The following is a 20,973-nucleotide window of genomic DNA, read 5'->3' as shown; positions in this document are numbered from 1 at the left end:
TGCCTCGCCTGGTTCACCAACTACTTCTCTGATCGAGTTCAGTGTGTCAAATCGGAGGGTCTGTTGTCCGGACCTCTGGCAGTCTCTATGGGGGTGCCACAGGGTTCAATTCTTGGACCGACTCTCTTCTCTGTATACATCAATGATGTCGCTCTTGCTGCTGGTGAGTCTCTGATCCACCTCTACGCAGACGACACTATTCTGTATACTTCTGGCCCTTCTATTGACACTGTTAACAACCCTCCAGGCGAGCTTCAATGCCATACAACTCTCCTTCCGTGGCCTCCAATTGCTCTTAAATACAAGTAAAACTAAATGCATGCTCTTCAACCGATCGCTGCCTGCACCTGCCCGCCTGTCCAGCATCACTACTCTGGACGGCTCTGACTTAGAATATGTGGACAACTACAAATACCTAGGTGTCTGGTTAGACTGTAAACTCTCCTTCCAGACTCACATCAAGCATCTCCAATCCAAAGTTAAATCTAGAATCGGCTTCCTATTCCGCAACAAAGCATCCTTCACTCATGCTGCCAAACATACCCTTGTAAAACTGACCATCCTACCAATCCTCGACTTCGGTGATGTCATTTACAAAATAGCCTCCAAAACCCTACTCAATAAATTGGATGCAGTCTATCACAGTGCCATCCGTTTTGTCACCAAAGCCCCATATACTACCCACCACTGCGACCTGTACGCTCTCGTTGGCTGGCCCTCGCTTCACACTCGTCGCCAAACCCACTGGCTCCAGGTCATCTACAAGACCCTGCTAGGTAAAGTCCCCCCTTATCTCAGCTCGCTGGTCACCATAGCAACGCCCACCCGTAGCACGCGCTCCAGCAGGTATTTCTCTCTGGTCACCCCCAAAACCAATTCTTCCTTTGGCCGCCTCTCCTTCCAGTTCTCTGCTGCCAATGACTGGAACGAACTACAAAAATCTCTGAAACTGGAAACACTTATCTCCCTCACTAGCTTTAAGCACCAGCTGTCAGAGCAGCTCATAGATTACTGCACCTGTACATAGCCCATCTATAATTTAGCCCAAACAACTACCTCTTTACCTACTGTATTTATTTATTTTGCTCCTTTGCACCCCATTATTTCTCTACTTTGCACCTTCTTCCACTGCAAACCAACCATTCCAGTGTTATTTTTTTTTACTTGCTATATTGTATTTAATTCGCCACCATGGCCTTTTTATATATTTATTTATTTATTTATATATATATATATTTTGTTTGCCTTCACCTCCCTTATCTCACCTCACTTGCTCATATTGTATATAGACTTATTTTCACTGTATTATTGACTGTATGTTTGTTTTACTCCATGTGTAACTATGTGTTGTTGTATGTGTCGAACTGCTTTGCTTTATCTTGGCCAGGTCGCAATTGTAAATGAGAACGTGTTCTCAATTTGTCTACCTGGTTAAATAAAGGTGAAATAAAATAAATAAAGAAAAAATTATGAGACACAATTAGCCATCTTTTCAGACTATACATCAACACAACCTCATCGTATGTTAAGATGGAGTCAGCTGCTCCGAAATGTGGAAGATGGTGAGTAAGATGCCTTGGGAAAATCTTCTGCTATGTGGAAAATGTTCCTCTATTGGCCATAGCTGATGAGGCCTCATGGAATAATGACCTATGGCTGGAGAGAAGGGTGGAGGGATGGCATCAAAGGCCCAGTGACATCACGGAGGGCCGTCAAGTGTTCCGTGGATTGTGTTTGAAGGAGGAAGTGATGAGTCATGCCCTCCTGGACAGGAAGTCGGTGCCCCTCCGACAATAAGCCTCTGAGGCATCACTTGCGACCATTTCAAATGGGGAGAGGATGGGGGGGGTTACGCTCTCCCAACAGAGATGCTTTTGTGCTCGGAGGGCTGACGAGGAAATGGTATGAAGTTTGTGGTGAGGAAATGAATGAATGAAACATGACTGAAACCTAAAAGATTGTGTGGAAATGTGGGGCTTTTATGTTACGAGCTGTTCCCTGTAGGCCATGCTGGCTGGAGTAATGACGTAACGTCTCCAGGGGAGCGTCTCAATAATCTAAAGTGGCTGCCTTTCCTCCTCTCCATCTCCACTGAACTGAACTGATATATGGCATATGCCTACTGTGAATTTGCCTTCATCTTACAACTGTTTTAGTTGATTTTAGTTTAACCTTTATTTAACTAGGCAAGTCAGTTAAGAACAAATTCTTATTTACAATGATGGCCTAGGAACAGTGGGTTAACTGCCTTGTTCAGAGGCAGAACGACAGACTTTTACCTTGTCAGCTCGGGGATTCGATCTGGCCCAACGCTCTAACCACTAGGCTACCCGCCTCCAAGTTTTCAAGTCAGTGCAAAGTACAAAAGGGGTGGAGACAAGGAGAGGAAGCCTCTTAAGACCCTTGAGATGCACCCAATGACTTTAATCAAACCCTGAAGAGAGAACAGAAGGAGTTTTGCTCACTTTGGATAGATGGCGGTCATCTTGGCCGCTGCGTAGCCCGGCTTGCAAACTCCTTCGCTGAGGTTGCCATACTTGTACGCCAACTCCGCCGGCCTGTTAGTGGCACCAAGAGGGGAGGATAAAGGGGATTAGATGAGACTGAGAACAACGTGACCTGATAACAAGCAGTGTTTGCACTTCTACACATAATCCAATTTAGACAAAGATCTCCCTGGAAGTTAGAACTAAAAACAGTTTGATATGTCCCCTTAAGCCCGTCCTATGCTGGTCCTGTCCGATTTAAAAGGTAAAGTAGGGACTAAGAAGCTCAAGTTCAAACCAGCCCCTTGTATCTCCTCCTCACTGCGATCATACTCATTAATTACCTGCTATATGGCATGAGACTAGTTCAAATAAACAGGGGGAAAGGAGGGAGGTCCCAGCGTTATGGGAGGCCAATCTGTCACACACCGAGTCAGTGTTGATAAGATGGGGGGGTATGACAGGGGGGAGGAGGGGCGTGGATGGACAGGCTGTAGCTGGAGTGGACTGGGGTCTCTTGCTGACGTGCTATCTTTGCTAAGTCAGAGGGAGTGATCAGAGTTGGTGGCCACTGCTGCAGGCAGTTGTATTAGCAGCCCCAGATAAGAACCAGCATAACCCTTCTCCTGAAGTTGTGCTTATAGTGTGAATGTATGGTGAGGACAGATATGCCCTCTGAGAGGCCGGAGTGATGATGAGAATATGGCCTGTGAGCTAGGGGACGAGGGACTGAGGCCTCCTATGAAAGTTTACAGTGGGAGTGCAACACACACACACACACATACATAGCTGAGCTCTCAGGCCAACAAAATACAATTACTCAAGTTTGCATATAAGCCAGAACCAACACCTACCTCCATTTAACCCACAAACAAACCTTGACACTCATTAGCCATATAGAGATTCATATAGCCATTACAATTCGACCCAGCACACCTGCTTGGTGTCAAATTGGCCAAAATAATCCCAATTAATGTTTATTTGAATGGACTGATGGATGTGAGATGAATAAATCACAAGTTCAATGTCACATTTGACTAATTATCCCATTGATTACATCTATTGGGCTACATGTAATCTAAGAACCAGAGTCAATCTAACTAATATTCAGGACACCATCTCCAGTTCAGTTTCTGATTTGTTTTTGTTTAAACTGAATACAGCCCATTCTTATGAGGGGAGACGTCTTGGTTATAGCTAAGCCCATTCCTAAAAAAGAATAGCCTCGGACAACCAGCTACAACAATCAATTAGAGATGAGTAACCAAACCCTATTGGTTTAAAATTATAAAATTGTACTTTACCAAAAAGTCGTTTTACTTACAACTGTCCATCCAGCTTCAGCAGAAAGCCCTGCTTATCATACACTAGAAAGAGAGAAAACTTTAATGAACAAACAGGAGTCAAAATGGCTTGTGAACTAGGACTCGTCCCATACACGGGAGACAGAGTGATCATCCATCCTCATGTTGAATGTAGTTGTACATCTCTCGCCAAGTAAACAGCCTGTGCATTTTCATAAAGAAAAAAGAAACAAAAGCAAAACACTTGGTTGAAAGCATTAGGGTTAGAGAGGGTTTTTCCCCCCCGCGGCCGGTCAAATAAGCGGGGGTGTTAAGGAAAGCCAGCCAAAAACATTCTCGCTGAGGTTCAAGTCCAAATGATAAGTTAAAAACAGCAGTTGTGGTTCACCTATGGAGGAGGACCATGTGGGGTCGGGTCCATAGGTGCCGTTTCAAGCGTAGTCGGCGGTTAGGCTTTTTCAGTAGAGGGGGAAAGAAGCACAAGCCAAATGTGCCTTTAAAAATATCTACCTGCTGTTTTCCCCTGAGACAAGAGAAAACTGTTAACAGCTTAGTAATAGCGTGTCCTTCAACATGGAAATTAATTCCGCAAGACAGTTATTTGAATTCCACTTCAGTCCGTTTGCGTACACATGTATCCAGCATTGTGACCTGGTCGTGACTCGGCATGACACCAATCTACTACGAGGCATGCTAACTTAGTTTATATGTCATTCTGTCAAACCGTTAGGTCTACAGAATGCTCCAGGTCTCTGGAACCAACTGTTACTGAAGTATTGACATTTCGCCATGTCTCTGAAATACAGCAAAGACTTATAGTACGTTACTAGTGAATCTCTAAAAGCTACTACAGTTCCTCAATTATCCATATGTTTACCATTACTCACAACTGAACAGCATCTTCCGATGAAGCCAGTAAATACTATAGGCTATATCTCTGATGCAATAAACATGAAAAGGACAGCCATTTCAAAACATGCCCGTTACATAAATGACACCTCATCAAAACATTACAATTAGCAATTGGGGAGAAAAGGGTGAAAGGGAAGCAGTTCTCACCACTCCTGTGGTTGTGCTACGCCTTCAGGGGGATGCTAGAGGAGAGAAAGAGAGCGAGAGAGAGAGGAACGGGTGGATGGGGGCATGGTTTTTAATGCAGCGGCTATGAGTGTGTGTTGGTGGAAGGAAGCACGTTGTAGCCTCCTGAGCTGAGTGGAGAAAGCAGCAGGACCCTGCCTGTACAGCACAAACTTTGGCCACTGAAATCACCGAGCGCCAGATGCCTTCAGACTCTGTGTTGCTGCCTAACCTATACTTTATGCCCCTTTTCCGTGACTGATCCAGAGGCACTCTCCTGGTGATCAACAACAGAGGGCGCTGTTGAATCACATTTAATACAAGCGACATGAATAATTGAGCTGTGCTTTATTTGCTCCATCCACATTGGGTTTGGGGATATGTGGTCAAAGTCGAGAGGAGTCTACGTGCAGCTTACAGTTGTTCTCTTTTCGGATCAGGCCGGCTGAAACTCACCCACTCACCCGTGTCTGGGGTCCATCCAAATGTCTAGGGTATGCGTGGTTGTTGACTGGGTTCAAAAGGTTGGAGAGAGATGACGCCACATTTGCCTGTAAAACAAATGTCTCGCTCGCCATCCCATCTCAATAGGACGCCTTTCAAAAACGGTTTGGGAGCATGTCCAGTAGCCCTTTCCAGGGAAAAGGGTGCCAAGTGTGGGGCCAACAGTGGGCAGCGACACAGAGCCCTGCAGGGAGTCTGGCCATGCACGATGTTGGGAGGCGACACAGTCCAATAACGATGAGCAGCGACTATCAAATGTAAAACTGTCCTACTCTGTAATACCGTCTATCAAAGACCAGATTTACTGATTGTTTCATCTTCCCCTGCTTGCCTTTGAATACCACGACATGTTCCATGTAAGCATTTTACTTTCTAATTGGGATGATGTCGACTGCAGAGAAGCTCTATTGGCACAAAATAAAAGAAGCGTGAACTTTTAAGAGATGAGGAACCCCCCCAAACACGGCCGCTGAGGTATTATATGCTTTTCAGGAGGCACTTGGAAGTGTATTGTTGAAGAGGGGTGAGAGGAAAGGGGGGAAAGGTTTGTACCTGGGCCTACTATTCGTCCCACGGTGAGAGCAATGTCCGCTTCCAACTCTGAAACACAAGAGGGTCAGATAGACCCAGTCGGTGGGGGTTACCATGGCAAACAGTGTCCGCAGCCAAGGAGGAAGGAGGAGGAGGAGAGGTTAGTGGCATTAGTACCCAAAGTTTTTATATATACACAACCGTTCAAAAGTTTGGGGTCACTTAGAAATGTCCTTGTTTTTTAAAGAAAAGCACAGTTTGCACTGTTCTGTGAAGGGAGTAGTACAAAGCGCTGTGCGAGATCTTCAGATTCTGGGCAATTTCTCGCATGGAATTGCCCTCATTTCTCAGAACAAGAATAGACTGACGAGTTTCAGAAGGTCTTTGTTTCCGGCCATTTTGAGCCTGTAAATCGAACCCACAAATGCTGATGCTCCAGATACTCAACTAGTCTAAAGAAGGCCCGTTTTATTGCTCCTTTAAAATCAGCACATAATTGCAAAAGGGTTTTCTAATGATCAATTAGCCTTTTAAAATGATAAACTTGGATTAGCTAACACAACGTGCCATTGGAACACAGGAGTGATGGTTGCTGATAATGGGTCTCTGTACGCCAATGTAGATATTCCATTAAAAATCAGCCGTTTCCAGCTACAATAGTCATTTACAACATTATCAATGTCTACACTGTATTTCTGATCAATTTGATGTTATTTAAAAAATAAATAATGCTTTTCTTTCAAAACAAGGACATTTCTAAGTGACCCCAAACTTTTGAACGGTAGTGTGTGTGTGTATATATATACATGAAATACACCTTCCCGATTATTTTAGTGTTTGTTATTGTGGTTTCTGAACAGTACAAGCAAAGACCACAGTAAAGAGTGAATGAGTACATTCTCTTCAGAAAGACATAGAGGATAAAACGCAAGGCTTTTGTTGTAGTGTTAGCAGAAAGTTGTTGATGTTCCAACGTGAGCCCCTAAGCATCCCGATTGCGCCACTTTCCCACTGTCACCCAATGAAAGAGGGCTAGCGCCTCTACCTGTGGTGCTTTGACCTTTAGACTGGAATATAAGTGGGCTCCGAATCAATCTCTGCAAACAAAATGGGTTAGAGGACATCAGAGGTGCCAGAATGGCAGCTCACTCATGCCATCGCCGGTGAGCTGTTGGAGCAACTGAGACCAAGAGGGCTTGACAGGAAAAGGAAGAGTAGGCCTGGGAGACAGAGCAGATAAACAAGCACATAAACAAGCACAGAGACGGATAGAAAACGAATGCACAGAGACACAGCTTGGGCTCAAAGTGAACATATAGTTTTTTTTGCCCTACAAAATATTCTCAAGACAGAGGAGACTACTCCTAAAGTACATGTGACTTTCAGGCAGGTTGGACTGGCCCATTACGGAGGGCTTATAGATGTAACCATTGCCTATCAGGCCGTGTAAAACTGTTTAACTTAATTCAATTAACTGCGGACCCACCCTGACCTTTGAATCCCCCTGCCCTGTTTATGAGGGTTTGTTATCTTTAGCAGTTGGCAACAGGTCCACATTTCCTTTCCACTTCCCCTTACAGATTTGTCTTTTTAATTTATATTTCTAAGAGATAAATATGGCGAACTCTTGCATACCGAGGATCGGGTTCAAACAGAACCATCCCATGTCTTCACAAGCAACAAAAAATTCCTCTATCAAAATAAGCAGAGGACAGCTGTCGTGTTCTTTTATTCCAACTGCTGATGATCAAGCACAACCAACAGACCTCTGCTGAACAATGAGACGGGAGTCATGAATTGTATTCTGTTTGATCATTAAAGCAAAGCAGGAGGCAAGGCTATTCTAGGCAGGCAAACCCTGGATTTTGTTTGGTACTAGCCTAGTATTTAAGTGGAGACTGCACCAAAACGGCCATACTAGGGACGTAACGATTCACCGGTACACACCGGTCCCCAATTCAAATGTTTAAGATGCATCGATCCGCAGACCCCAGACTGAACCAAATTAACTCAGATTATGCTTCTTCCGTAAAGTTTTTTAAAAATCTGACACAGCGGTTGCATTAAGGAGAAGTATATCTTTAATTCTGTGGATAACACTTGTATCTTTTATCGCTGTTTATTATGAGTATTTCTGGGATTTCTGTGGCTATCTGCAAGATCACCGGATGTTTTGGAATCAAAACATTACTGCATGTAACGCGCCAATGTAAACTGAGATTTTTGGATATAAATATGCACATTATCGAACAAAACATACATGTATTGTGTAACATGATATCCTATGAGTGTCATCTGATGAAGATCAAAGGTTAGTGATTAATTTGATCTATATTTCTGCTTTTTGTGACTCCTATCAGTGGCTGGAAAAGGGCTGTGTGTTTTGACTTGGCTCTGAACTAACATAATCATATGTTGTGCTTTCGCTGTAAAGCCTTTTTGAAATTGGACTCAATGGGTAGATTAACAAGATGTTTATCTTTCATTTGCTGTATTGGACTTGTTAACCTGTTAGTGTGTAGGGGGCGCTATTTTCACTTTGGGAAAAAATTGTGCCCAATTTAAATGGCCTCGTACTCTATTCTAGATCGTACAATATGCATATTATTATTACTATTGGATAGAAAACACTCAAGTTTCTAAAACGGTTTGAATTATATCAGAACTCATTTGGCAGCAAACTTCCAGACAGGAAGAGAAAAATCTGAAAACAATGCTCTGTTCCAGGGCCTGCCTATTGAATTGCTTTATATTTATGGATTTGCATGCACTGCATATGCCTTCCACTAGATGTCAACAGGCAGTGGAAGGTAAAATGGGGTGTCTAGCTTGATCTGAGGTCGAACAAGAGCTCTTGGAATGACGTGTCCACAATTTCCTTTCTCTACCTAGGCGCGGGAAGGACCTTCCTATTGTCTTCTGATAAGCGTTCGTTATACACGGCTAATATCTCCGACTTTGTTTTTATTTGATACATATTAGAAAAACATCATAAAGTAGGTTTTTTCAACTGAGTTTCATCAGTTTATTTAACGTTTAATGGGTCTTTTGGAGTTTTCCGTTCTATGCGTCGAGAGGAGATGGACATGTTCGCGCCACATGGCTAGCTAAGGTTGCTAATTCGACAGGAGAGAAGGACATTTTAAAACCAAACAACGATTTATTCTGGACCTAGGACTCCTTGTACAAGATTCTGATGGAAGCTCAGCAAAAGTAAAAGCAATTTATGATGTTATTTCGTATTTCTGTGGAAAATGTTTAGTCCTATTAGCCACACTTTTTGCGGGCGCTGTCTCGCTATAATGTAAGCTGTTTGTTATGGTATAGTTCATTTTAAAAATCTAACACGCCGTTTGCATTAAGAACTAGTGTATCTTTCATTTGCTATCCAACATGTATTTTTTAGTAAAGTTTATGATGAGTTATTTGGTCAGATTAGGTGAGTGTCAGAAATATATCCGGATATTCTGGGAAAAAGTTGCTACATTTTCACAATGTATAACCACGGTTTTCAGCTCTAAATATGCACATTTTCGAACAAAACATAAATGTTTTGTGTAACATGATGTTATAAGACTGTCATCTGATGAAGTTGTCCAAAGGTTAGTGATTTATTTTATATTTATTGCTGGTTTTTGCTAAAGCTATCTTTGCGGTGAATAAATGCGGTTGTGTGTTTGGCTATTGTGGTAAGCTATTATATTTCTATATTGTGTTTTCGCTGTAAAACACTTTTTTTTTTTTTATCGGAAATATTGGCTGGATTCACAAGATGTTTATCTTTCATTTGCTGTATACCATGTATTTTTCATAAATGTTTTATGATGAGTATTTATGTATTTCACGTTGCTCTCTGTAATTATTCTGGCTGCGTCGGTGCTATTTGTGATTGTAGCTGCAATGTAAAACTATGATTTATACCTCAAATATGCACATTTTTCGAACAAAACATAAATCTATTGTGTAACATGTTATAATATAAGACTGTCATCTGATGAAGTTGTTTCTTGGTTAGTGACTAATTATATCTATATTTTGTCAGTTTTTTGAAAGCTACCTATGCAGTGGATAAATAGCGTTGTGTGTTTGGCTATTGTGGTGAGCTAACAAATATATATTGTGTTTTCGCTGTAAAACATTTTAAAAATCGGACATGTTGGCTGGATTCACAAGATGTTTATCTTTCATTTGCTGTATTGGACTTGTTAATGCGTGGAAGTTAAATATTTCTAAAACATATTTTTTTAATTTCGCGCTCTGCGAAGGCAGCGGAATGTTGTGGGTGTTCCGCTAGCGGAACCCCGGGGCGAGAAAGGTTAATGTGTGAAAGTTACATATTTAAAAAATATTTTTTTTAATTTCCCGCGCTGCCTTTTCAGCGGAATGTTGCCGAGGGGTTCCGCTAGCAGAACGCCTGCACTAGAAAGGTTAATGCAGACAGAGAAGAGCGCCAACTTCTTAAATCATAGCCTCAATTTTGTCCCACACATTGAATATAGTTGCGGAGAGTCCCTGTAATCCTAGATTCAGATCATTCAGCTGAGGAGAAAAAATAACACCCAGATAGGCCAGTCGTGTGAGATACTCGTCATCATGCAAGCGGTCAGACGTGAAAATGATGGTCAGTAAAGAAAACTTTAAGCTCGTCTCCCGATTAAATTTTTTTTTTTTTAAAGTGTCAATACTTTGCCCCTTGATAACCAGCGCACTTCTGTAGGTTGAAAAAGCGTCACATGGTTGCTGACCATACCATTGCATAGTGCAGAAAATACACGAGAGTTCAGGGCCTTGCTTTAACAAAGTCAACCATTTTCACTGTAGTGTCAAATGTCTTTCAAGCTGTCAGGCATTCCCTTGGCAGCAAGGGCCTCTCGGTGGATGCTGCAGTATACCCAAGTGGCGTCGGGAGCAACTGCTTGCACGTGTGTTACCACTCCACTATGTCACTAGTGGAGTGGTAGATGCCTAGTCTCTCTTATGGCTCAAATCAGGCATCTACATAGTACATATCATAGACAAACATAGTTCTCTCACACACACACACAAAGAGAGAGAAGTTAGCTCAGACAGATCCAGCTCAGAGGCCCAGCTCATGAGCTCCATCAGCAGCAGATTGAATTTAGAATGGGAAATTAATGTGTTTATGCAACAAATCCTCATATCGCATCGATTTGTTTCAAACTAAAACACATCGTTTCGGTATTGGAAAGCAGGTATATAGAAGGGAAAGATGCACATACCTATGCCATAAACTGGCATTTTAACCAAACTCTCTCTCAAAAAGGTACAACAAGTCCGTGTTAACAAATACAATCCCCAATTAGAAACTAAACTAATTGTAACCATAAGGCCAAGTGTGCCAAGCCTTGCCTACATAAAAACCTAGCTGTGTAGAAAGAACGAAAGCCGTGTATGAAGCCACAGGTGGCTAATGTGCTGCATAGATTGTCGCCGACGCAAACCACAAATTGGTTACACGCCAAACACAGGTGTGGTCTTTCACAGTCGACACCCTTGGGTGATGTACCAACAGACAAAAACTGAGTGTCCACTTTCAGTCACACCTGCGTGACAGTGCCGAGGGTGGCAGACAGAAGCGATGAGGGCTGGGAGAAACGATAACATGTCAAGATGTCCTCTTCTCCAATGCTAACTAAGCCTTAATCATACATAAGTCAACGGGGGCTAATGCTCTCACTTCCTACTGCACACCGTCAAACCGTTTCCGGTTGTCACGGTTCATTAAATTTGTCTGTAGTGGAGGACCACTTACAGGCCTCGAGAGGCCCTGATATTAAACGGATGCAGACTGACTGTCAAACTGAAGCACTCACTCAAATCCAGCCAAGGCATCTTTATGAGAGATGAATAAAGACCCCTTAGTCAGTGATGTGCAAATGGACTTGGGAGAGGGGGCTCAGTCTCCTGACACTATAACCAAGTGTAGTATATGGGCAATGTGGGCATCATTGCTCTAATCCTTGAGAGTAATGAAATCAGAGAGGGGAACCGGGGACCCTAAATATTGACGGTGTAAAGCGATGCACACAGGGGTCTTGTCACGGCAACTTCAGAAGTGTCAAACATCCTCTCGAGTTGCCACAGTGGGAATGAAAACATTCATATGAACTTGTTTGAAGTTAAAGGGGTCAGGTAGGTCATGCTAAAAGCCAAAATAGCCTTCAAATCAGGGTTCAAACATGAGGACTCTGCCCTATAGCCTACCTGCTCGGTTGACCATTTCAGGGTTTGTGACACACCAGTTTAGTGTTAGGCCTACATTGTAAAACGCCAAACTAAAATTTAGCCTATTCACTGTAAGGATACATATTTACATAACAGTAGTTAAAAGCGTATGCACCTTGAACGGTGACTCAGACTCCCAGAGTAGAATACCTCAAAAGTGTAGAACATGGATTATCCTGTTTGATTCTCTCTGGTGAAATAACAGATCATAAGGTCAGAGTTTGGGAGAGCACACAAAAGGGACTTGTCAACATGCTACCTGTCCTCTTGGACAAACAAAACATCGGGACCTCAACATCTGGCAGCAGCGTGCAAAAAGCTCCAACTCCCAAATAATATTTTTCGGGAATAAAAATTTGCCATCTTGGTGTTGTGAGAAATATAATTGGAAACAGTGACTTCGGAACCCTCATAAATCATTTCTGAATATATTTCAAATAACTAATTCATCATTTTGGAATAACTCAAATGACAAAAAAAAAATACATCTTCAGAGGAGTGAAATGAAAGACTCAAATAAGTTTCTTTGAAGGAGCACACCTATCTAAAATTCCAATGTTTATGACTAATTTAATTGGGAGGAGTATACAAAGATTAAGACAAGTTACTTGAGGAAGTCCGATACTTAGGATGGCATCCAAAAGCTAGGCGTCCCCTCTCGGACGCCTGTCTCACTGTGCTGTTACTGTACCCTCCGGTGGACAAGACCCCAAAACTTGAAGTGTCAAACTGATATTCTTGTAGCCCCTCAAGCTTCCTTCAACACAACGTCTCCGGCTACATGTTTCTCAGAGGCAACCATAGTCTAAAGCACAAAACAAAAAACATTTCCACTGAGAAGCACAAACACAGTGTTCCCTGCTGATATGAAACACACCTCCGCCTACCAGTTCAAATATTTCCAGGGCATGTTATTGGGAATCTTTTAGCCCCCTCTACTGGTTACAAAGAACAGTTTCAGGGACCCGCACTAGTGAAACATCACCCCACCATCCACGCCCTGTCAGGTTTCAGATTTTCCACCGTTACGTAACCCTCTCCATCACCCTGATTCATAACCAGCCAGTATCCAGAACTGCCAGGTGGGTTCGGGCACTGACCACAGAGGATGGTCGGGGGGCCGGAACTTGATTACAAATAATTTGGCAAATTGACCGCAAGAAACCCAAACAGATATAATATTTGCATAAAACAATCATATCAAACCTAGCTTACATTTGTAAACAGATTTACAAAATGAAAATCACTTGGAGATGATTTCCTGGTGTTCTTACAATTTTGTTAGACATAAGACTGTAAAAATCTAAATGTCTTTTGCCCAGAAAAAAATATATAAAACCTGAGGGTTAGAAAACCCTGCTGTAGAAGTACAGTCCAGGTGGAAATGTAGTCCTCGTCAACTACAGGAAATGAATGAGAGAAATGGGCTACCTAGGGAATAGTAATACATGTACAGTATATAGCAAAGAGCTAGACCTGTCTTGCAAGGTCTGTTGCAATCCTGTCTAGTAGCAGGGAGTCTGAGCGGCTGTACATCAACTCTAATTAAGCTCTCCCAAGGGGACCGGGGGAGGCATTGACTGATGGGACTAGCGGGCAAATCGAGATACGCTTGTGGTCCGAAACAACAACAGGAAGTGAGGAAGACTTGACACACAAACTGACAGACCATCCGTGAACAATGGACTGACTGACAAGCACACAGGTTGACAGACAGAGAGACAGTAGCAAATACAAAGACAGGTAAATCAACAGACTGAAAAGCAAGTCAATTGAAAAAGAGGCAGACCAGCAGTCTAGCAAATAGACAGGCGAATGGATGGATGATTGGAGAGAGGCGTAGGCTGTCTAGTGTAACTCACGTGGCTTCTGGCCCCATACGTGCAGGTGTAGCTTCCCAGAGGAGTAGTAGATGAAGCCCACGACCAGCATGGGGCACAGGACGAACAGCAGCTTGTGTGAGGGCTTCATGGTGGTTCTCACGTCATTCACATGGCACATCACCTACAGGACAGATGCAGAGGAGGAAATGGAGTTGAGGATGAAGGAGTCAGTGTTGTGTGCAAATAGGCTGTCTGGCTGTGAGAAATGGCATAGGCCAGGGTTCCCCAACTGGTGTGTTTTATTTGCCCCCATCCCCCCAAGTTCTGAGCAACAAACAAATGTAGCATTTTCATTGTTGGACATAAAAGACACCAGGATATCAGCTCCAATTGATTTTACATTCTGGAAATCTGTACAAGTATTCCCATACAAAATAAAGAGACACGTGATCATATACAAAAAAGGTAAGCAAGGTTTAAAATGATTACGTTTGAGTCAAACATTATATCTGTCCAGGCTTCTTGCAGTCAATTTGCAGTACAAATTGTTCCGGCTCCCCACCATCCACTCATGAAAAATAATACAAATAAATGATGATCCCTGGCTTAGGCCATGTCAAACCTTACCCAATCTACTCTTGTTTTTTTTATATATATATTTTTAAATATAATTTTTTTGCTCTAGATTTCAGAAAATGGCAGTTACAGATGTTCAAACACGCAAATATCTCTGCTCCCCTCGGTTGTACTTAGTGTCGCCACAACCTTGTTAAAAAAATCCTCGGGACAACCCTTCACGCTCTTTAGAGAGCGATCTAAGACTACCCAATGCGGTGTTAATGCAATAAGGTGGATCACCAATAAGTGCTATTAGTTTCACTTTTCCATTATGCTAAGATCAGTGCTCATGGGGAGGGGGAAGATAAAGAAGTCTGTTTTAACAGGTAAAGCACACCCTGCTTGTCAGCTACTTAAGAAACTGCAATGGTTGAAAGTGGTCAACACTGTGTAGTTAAAGAAGGATTTTATGCTGAGCCAACACTCAAACTAGGCTAATCATACAGTATAGTCTTGTGAGGAGACATTTTTTATGTTTTGGGAAATTAAAAAAACGTCTCATTCTCTCCATAACTGAGGTAATATTATCCAACTGGCTTCCTCTACTATCGGTTTCCTTGTTTCCACTGAGACAAAAGGAAAAGCCACTATGCCCTGAGATCTGAGCGCAGCACCGAAGAAATAGTGGCTGGATCTGGATAATGAAACCATTCCTTTAATATCTTCTACAATATACTGTGCCATGTCCAAATTAACACGGCCCCTAATGTTAAAAAAATCTAATCCAGCAATGTAAATTTTGCCTCACCTGCAAATTCCAATAATCTTTGTTGACTTTTATCACTCACAGAACCTGTCGAAACACATTACACAGCTTGGATTGTGGGCGTGAAATGTAAAACTGAGCCACAATTCAAATTCCATTTCACTTTCCTTCTTTCTCTCTCACAGAACAGCTAAGGGCTTGTGCAAACACTAGTCTTCAAAAAAACTGCGGAGCAAGGCAACTTCACTGAGCTGAATTAGTGTTGAAATATGATTACATTACTTCTCTTTACAGGGACCACTAGAAAAGCGAAGGAGGAGCTGAAAAACAAACAGATGACGAGGGGTTAAAAGCAAAGGCATACTATAGGACTTGAAGATTCTACGCCTGTGACAGGACTAATCATAGAAAGATTACATCCAATAAAACGGTGTAACGTGACTGAGAAACAACACAAAAGCGTGTGTCAAAGACAAACAGTCAAGTCAAAGCAGTACACTTGATATTTTAACCTGCGTGTCGTGATCGCGTTTGGTGTAGGGGGACAAAATACATTTATGCACGATGGCGCACGCGCGCAGCCGGTTTGGGTTCCGTGTAAGCCTTAAATCATTTTCCACACACAGTCTGTGCCTGTATTGAGTTTATGCTAGTGAGGGCTGAGAATCCACTCACATAGGTACGTGGTTGCAAAGGGCATCAGTGTCTTAACAGCTCGATTTGCCAAGGCAGGATACCCTGAGTGCAGCCCAATCCAGAAATCTGGCAGTGGCTTCTGATTTAAATTCCATTTTCACAGAACCGCTTGTTGCAATTTCGATGAGGCTCTCTTGTTCAGATATCAGTAAGTGGACTGGAGGCAGGGCATGAAAGGGATAATGAATCCAGTTGTTTGTGTCATCCGTTTCGGGAAAGTACCTGGATAATTGCGCACCCAAATGACTCAGGTGCTTCGCTATATCACATTTGACATTATCCTTAAGCTTGAGTTCATTTGCACACAAAAAAAATCATACAATGATGGAAAGACCTGTGTTGTCCTTGTTAATGCAGACAGAGAAGAGCTCCAACTTCTTAATCATAGCCTCAATTTTGTCCCACACATTGAATATAGTTGCGGAGAGTCCCTGTAATACTAGATTCAGGTCATTCAGGCGAGAAAAAACATCACCCAGATAGGCCAAGCGTGTGAGAAACTCATCATGCAAGCGGTCAGACAAGTGAAAATTATGGTCAGTAAAAGAAAACTTTAAGCTCGTCTCTCAATTTAGAAAAAACATGTCAATACTTCGCCCCTTGATAACCAGCACACTTCTGTATGTTGAAAAAGCCTCACATGGTTGCTGCCCATATCATTGCATAGTTCAGAAAATACAGAGTTCAGGGGCCTTTCTTTAACAAAGTTGCCCATTAGTTATATTTCAGATGGTGTCAACATAATTAATTGTCATGCACTTTGAAGTAGAATGTTCATTTAAAAAGTCACCAGAAGGACCTCGCAGTCGTTCTACATAAAACTCTTGCCAACATCCTAGAGGAAACACTGATGTGCTGCTCTTAGAGGGGTTGGCTGACAACTAGTGGTGTAACGGACAGTGGTTGATCTGTGATCCGTACGGATTACCCCCCACCGTTCAGCACGCATGTGAACCGCGGATCAATTGCAAAGTTTAACCATCGTAGTGTGAAATCGTTTAACTGCCGCTGTTACTTTTTAAAGTAATAATTCCCTAAATCGATGCAGAGTTACAGTGAAAAAATAAAGACAAGACAGATGAGTGCTGTATTTACTCTGAAGCCGGAAGGTTGATTTGTTTTTTGTTTTTAAAGCAGTTGTGTGTCCTGTTCACTTGAACGGGGCATTTTGAATCAATCCTGGATGCTCGCCTTGCAAAAAGAAAAGAAAACATAAAGAGCGGTGATAGCATGGCTAGCGGAGGAGCTGAAGAAGTGGAAAAGCCTCCCGCTTCATTTAAGTCTCATGTATGGGAGCATTTTGGCTTTCCTGTCAAATATGGAAGAAGGGTGGTAGACAACACCACTACGGTGTGTAAGCATTGTGCCACAAGAAAGCCGTAAGGATCATGGAAATACATCGAGCATGACCACACAATTAAAGCATCATCACCCTGGTGTGTCAGTGCGGGAGCCAACTTCTCACCGCGGCATTTAAGCAGCCCTTTGCTGCAGAATCAGACCGGGCTAAAGCCGTCACCAAATCTATTGGGATGTTTATCGCTGCAGACATACTCTGTTGTGGAAAACAAAGAGTTTAAACATATGGTGAAAGTGCTTGAGCCACGCTACGAAATCCCCTGGCGCACCCACTCCAGTATGAAGATGGTGCCAGATCATTATGAACAGGAAAAAATCTAAATTGATGACAAATTATCTAAGGCATCCTCTGTTGCCCTCACCACAGACGGCTGGACCTCGAGGGCAATGGAAAGCTACGTGACTGTTCACTACACCACAGAAGAGTGGGAGATGCGAAGTTCGGTGCTACAGACACGCCCCCTCTACGAGAGTCACACAGGCACAAATCTGGCGCAGGTACTGCTAGCAGTAGCAGAGTGAACACTAGAGAGGCCCAATAGCAATATCCCAACCACCACAGATAATGCCAAGAACCAAGTAAATGCAGTGATAGAGGCTGGACTGGGGCCACAGATGGCTTGCTTTGCACATGTGATCAATTTAGCATGCCAAAGAGGAATCTAGGTGAATCAGATGGACCGCCTCCTTGGGAGGATCAGGAAGGTGGGGGGGGGTTTCCACCGAAGCACAACAGCTGCTCATGTGCTTACGACCAAGCAGGAAATGCTACAGCTACCGACCCACAAGCTCATACACCATGTCACAACAAGATGGAACTCCACTTATGACATGTTGGAGCGCCATCTTAAGCAGGAGCAATCTGTATACTCTGCACTGACAAACTAATCCCTGGGGGGAGAAGTACTTTTTAGTTTTTGAAAAAAATATATATAATTTTTCTCCCCCCAGGGATTAGTCTGTCTGTCTGTATATATATACACACACACACACGCACACAAAATCGGCACCTTGTCTGATGATAACGTGAAAGTGGCAGAGGAGGTCCTCCAGGTGCTCAAACCCCTCAAAACAGTTACAACCCTATTGAGCACTGAAACTGTGTGAAACTCTGTGTCCATGATCCTACCAATGAAAACAAGGATTCTACAATCCATGGCCCCAAGTGAGGAAGACAGCACCATCACTAGAGATGTCAGGGCTGCCATTAGGGAGGACATGAACCTCAGATACCCCCCTAATGTACAGGACTACCTTCATAGATCTACTGCACTGGATCCAAGGTCCAAGTCCCTGTCTCACCTAGACCCTGCCCTACGCCGGAGGACATACAGTGATCTCACCACTGAGATTGTGGGCATTGAAGAGGCAAAACAATATAAAAAATAAGACTGAATTACTTAAATAATGAACATACTGCAGTCTAATCTTAGTCTATGCTATTGCTATTAGAATCATCCATTTTTGATATGGAATAATAATGGCTTTTATTAAATATTATTGCCACAATTATAGCTCTATGAAAATAGTTTAATAGATCATTTCTTTCTGCAGGGTCAAGCCACTGAGCCGACAGGAGCAGACTCAGAGGCATCTCCTCCACAAAATAATTCAGCCATGAAGGAGCTTTCGGGGAGAGCTTTGCGAGCAAGGACACAGACAAGACGTTTGCCAACACCATCAAAGAGGTGGTGGCATCCTACAAGGCAGCAAGAGGCATGCCAGTGGATGTTGATCCACTGGCATGGTGGAAAAGCAATGAGTGCAAATACCCTCACATTGCCATGATGGCAAGGCACTACCTGGCTGTGCCTGGCACTTCAATTCCTAGCGAGAGGGTGTTCTCCACGGCAGGGGACATAGTGACTGCAAAGAGGTCTACCCTTTCCCCAGACAATGTAGACATCTTTCTGAAAAATAATTTGAAGTTATAAGCTCAGGTCTGCTTTTTTCTATGTGGACACAGCATATTTTTTCATTCACTATTGTTCAAAGGAAGAAGGTATCATGCCTCATATTGCACTTTAACAATTGAGAATTCAATATTTAAGATTCATTGAAAAGTTCCTTGCTGTAAGTGTTCTTTAAGTAATAAATGGAAAGCAAAGCTATATTTGTCTCCCTTTTTGTTTTTTTGCTGATCAGAAAAATGATCCGATGACACCAGGTCTCGCTTTGAGGTGTTTCGACGGATTTCATGTCAAATCAAAGTTTATTGGTCGAGTACAGACATTTGCAGATGTTATCGCAGGTGCAGCGCCATCTTTGTGCTTCTAGCTTCAACAGTGCAGTAACCTAGCAATAAAAAACACAATCCAGAAAAATAAACAAGTAAGGAAATTAAGAAATATCAGAACGAGCAATGTCAGAGACCGGAATATGTATACTAGGGCTGTCCCCGACAACAAAATAAATATTGGTTGACCAAAAGTTGTCTGTTCTTTCGACCAATCGATTGGTAGAAACACATTTCAAGTTACTTTTTCATATAAACAATGTTTTAACAAAATCAACTATATACAATCCATTCGGAAAGTACTCAGACCCCTTCACTTTCTCCACATTGTTACGTTACAGCCTTATTTAAAAATTGATTTTAAAACATTATCAATCTACACACAATACCCCATAATGACAAAGCGAAAACCGAAATACCAAAAAGATATGATTTGGAAAGACACACGTTTATATAAAGGTCCCACAGTTAACAGGGCTCTACAGTGCGAGTATTTCACTCACATTTGCCCCTAAAAATAGATATGTGCGAACCAGAAAAATAATTTACGAGCACAGTGTGCGAGTAAAGATTACAACCTACCGTAATCAATTTTTCCCCCGCTGCTAATTGTTTAAAAACTACAAGTCCCACATTCCACAAGTGGCATGCGCCAACCACAGTAGAGTTTTCTGTGATGACGCAGTCCAGTCAGAGTGAGAGAAAGGTGAACACTGGAAAAAAAGTATCAATATAGGCTATAAATTAACGTGCAGACATCGCTAAAAATTAAGCCAATTTTATTTTAAAGAGAATCCGACGAGGGGGATTCGCAAGGTTAAACTAATGAAGCCTCTTCACAAGGTTTACCTGAGGCGGCTAACGTTGACATGGCGGCTAACATTGGCGAAGCTGCTGAGAACAACGTTGGCGAAGCTGCTGAGAACAACGTTGGCGAAGCTGCTGAGAACAACGTTGGCGAAGCTGCTGAGAACAACGTTGGCGAAGCTGCTGAGAACAACGTTGGCGAAGCTGCTGAGAACAACGTTGGCGAAGCTGCTGAGAACAACGTTGGCGAAGCTGCTGAGAACAACGTTGGCGAAGCTGCTGAGAACAACGTTGGCGAAGCTGCTGAGAACAACGTTGGCGAAGCTGCTGAAAACAACGTTGGCGAAGCTGCTGAAAACAACGTTGGCGAAGCTGCTGAAAACAACGTTGGCGAAGCTACGGTGACCCCTGCTGTCACTTCAATGTCCACTGTAGCCGGCGGAGGGAGAACATATAGATTCAATGCGAATTGGCTCAAAATGTTCCCATGGCTAAAGTTCGAAAACATCATGTTCTGCAAATATTGTAGAGGGCAGAAACAAGCGGGCAACTCGTCCTTCGTGTCAGGAAACCCGCATCT

The 20,973-nt window shown here is 42.8% G+C and overlaps 1 protein-coding gene across 3 annotated transcripts in view; it reads right to left on the bottom strand.

Moving 5' to 3' along the window:
• The window catches only part of LOC129814337 (CMP-N-acetylneuraminate-beta-1,4-galactoside alpha-2,3-sialyltransferase-like), an 81,564-nt gene that overhangs the window by 55,184 nt on the left and 5,407 nt on the right, over positions 1 to 20,973 (bottom strand). For 2 of the 3 annotated variants that reach the window (XM_055867411.1, XM_055867412.1), the window contains exons 2-5: positions 14,011 to 14,152; positions 5,924 to 5,971; positions 3,811 to 3,853; positions 2,466 to 2,558 (exon numbers count right to left, since the gene is read on the bottom strand). In XM_055867411.1, the coding sequence (XP_055723386.1) occupies positions 2,466 to 2,558; positions 3,811 to 3,853; positions 5,924 to 5,971; positions 14,011 to 14,149 (323 nt within the window). In that variant the 5' untranslated portion in view covers positions 14,150 to 14,152. The remainder of the gene's footprint in view (positions 1 to 2,465; positions 2,559 to 3,810; positions 3,854 to 5,923; positions 5,972 to 14,010; positions 14,153 to 20,973) is intronic. The other variant, XM_055867413.1, reaches the window with a different exon arrangement.

The sequence above is a fragment of the Salvelinus fontinalis genome, chromosome 17 (genome assembly GCF_029448725.1).
Source record: "Salvelinus fontinalis isolate EN_2023a chromosome 17, ASM2944872v1, whole genome shotgun sequence".
Lineage (NCBI taxonomy): Eukaryota > Metazoa > Chordata > Actinopteri > Salmoniformes > Salmonidae > Salvelinus > Salvelinus fontinalis.
The sequence above is the reverse complement of the archived record's forward strand: the minus strand, read 5'-3'. Positions and strand labels throughout refer to the sequence as shown.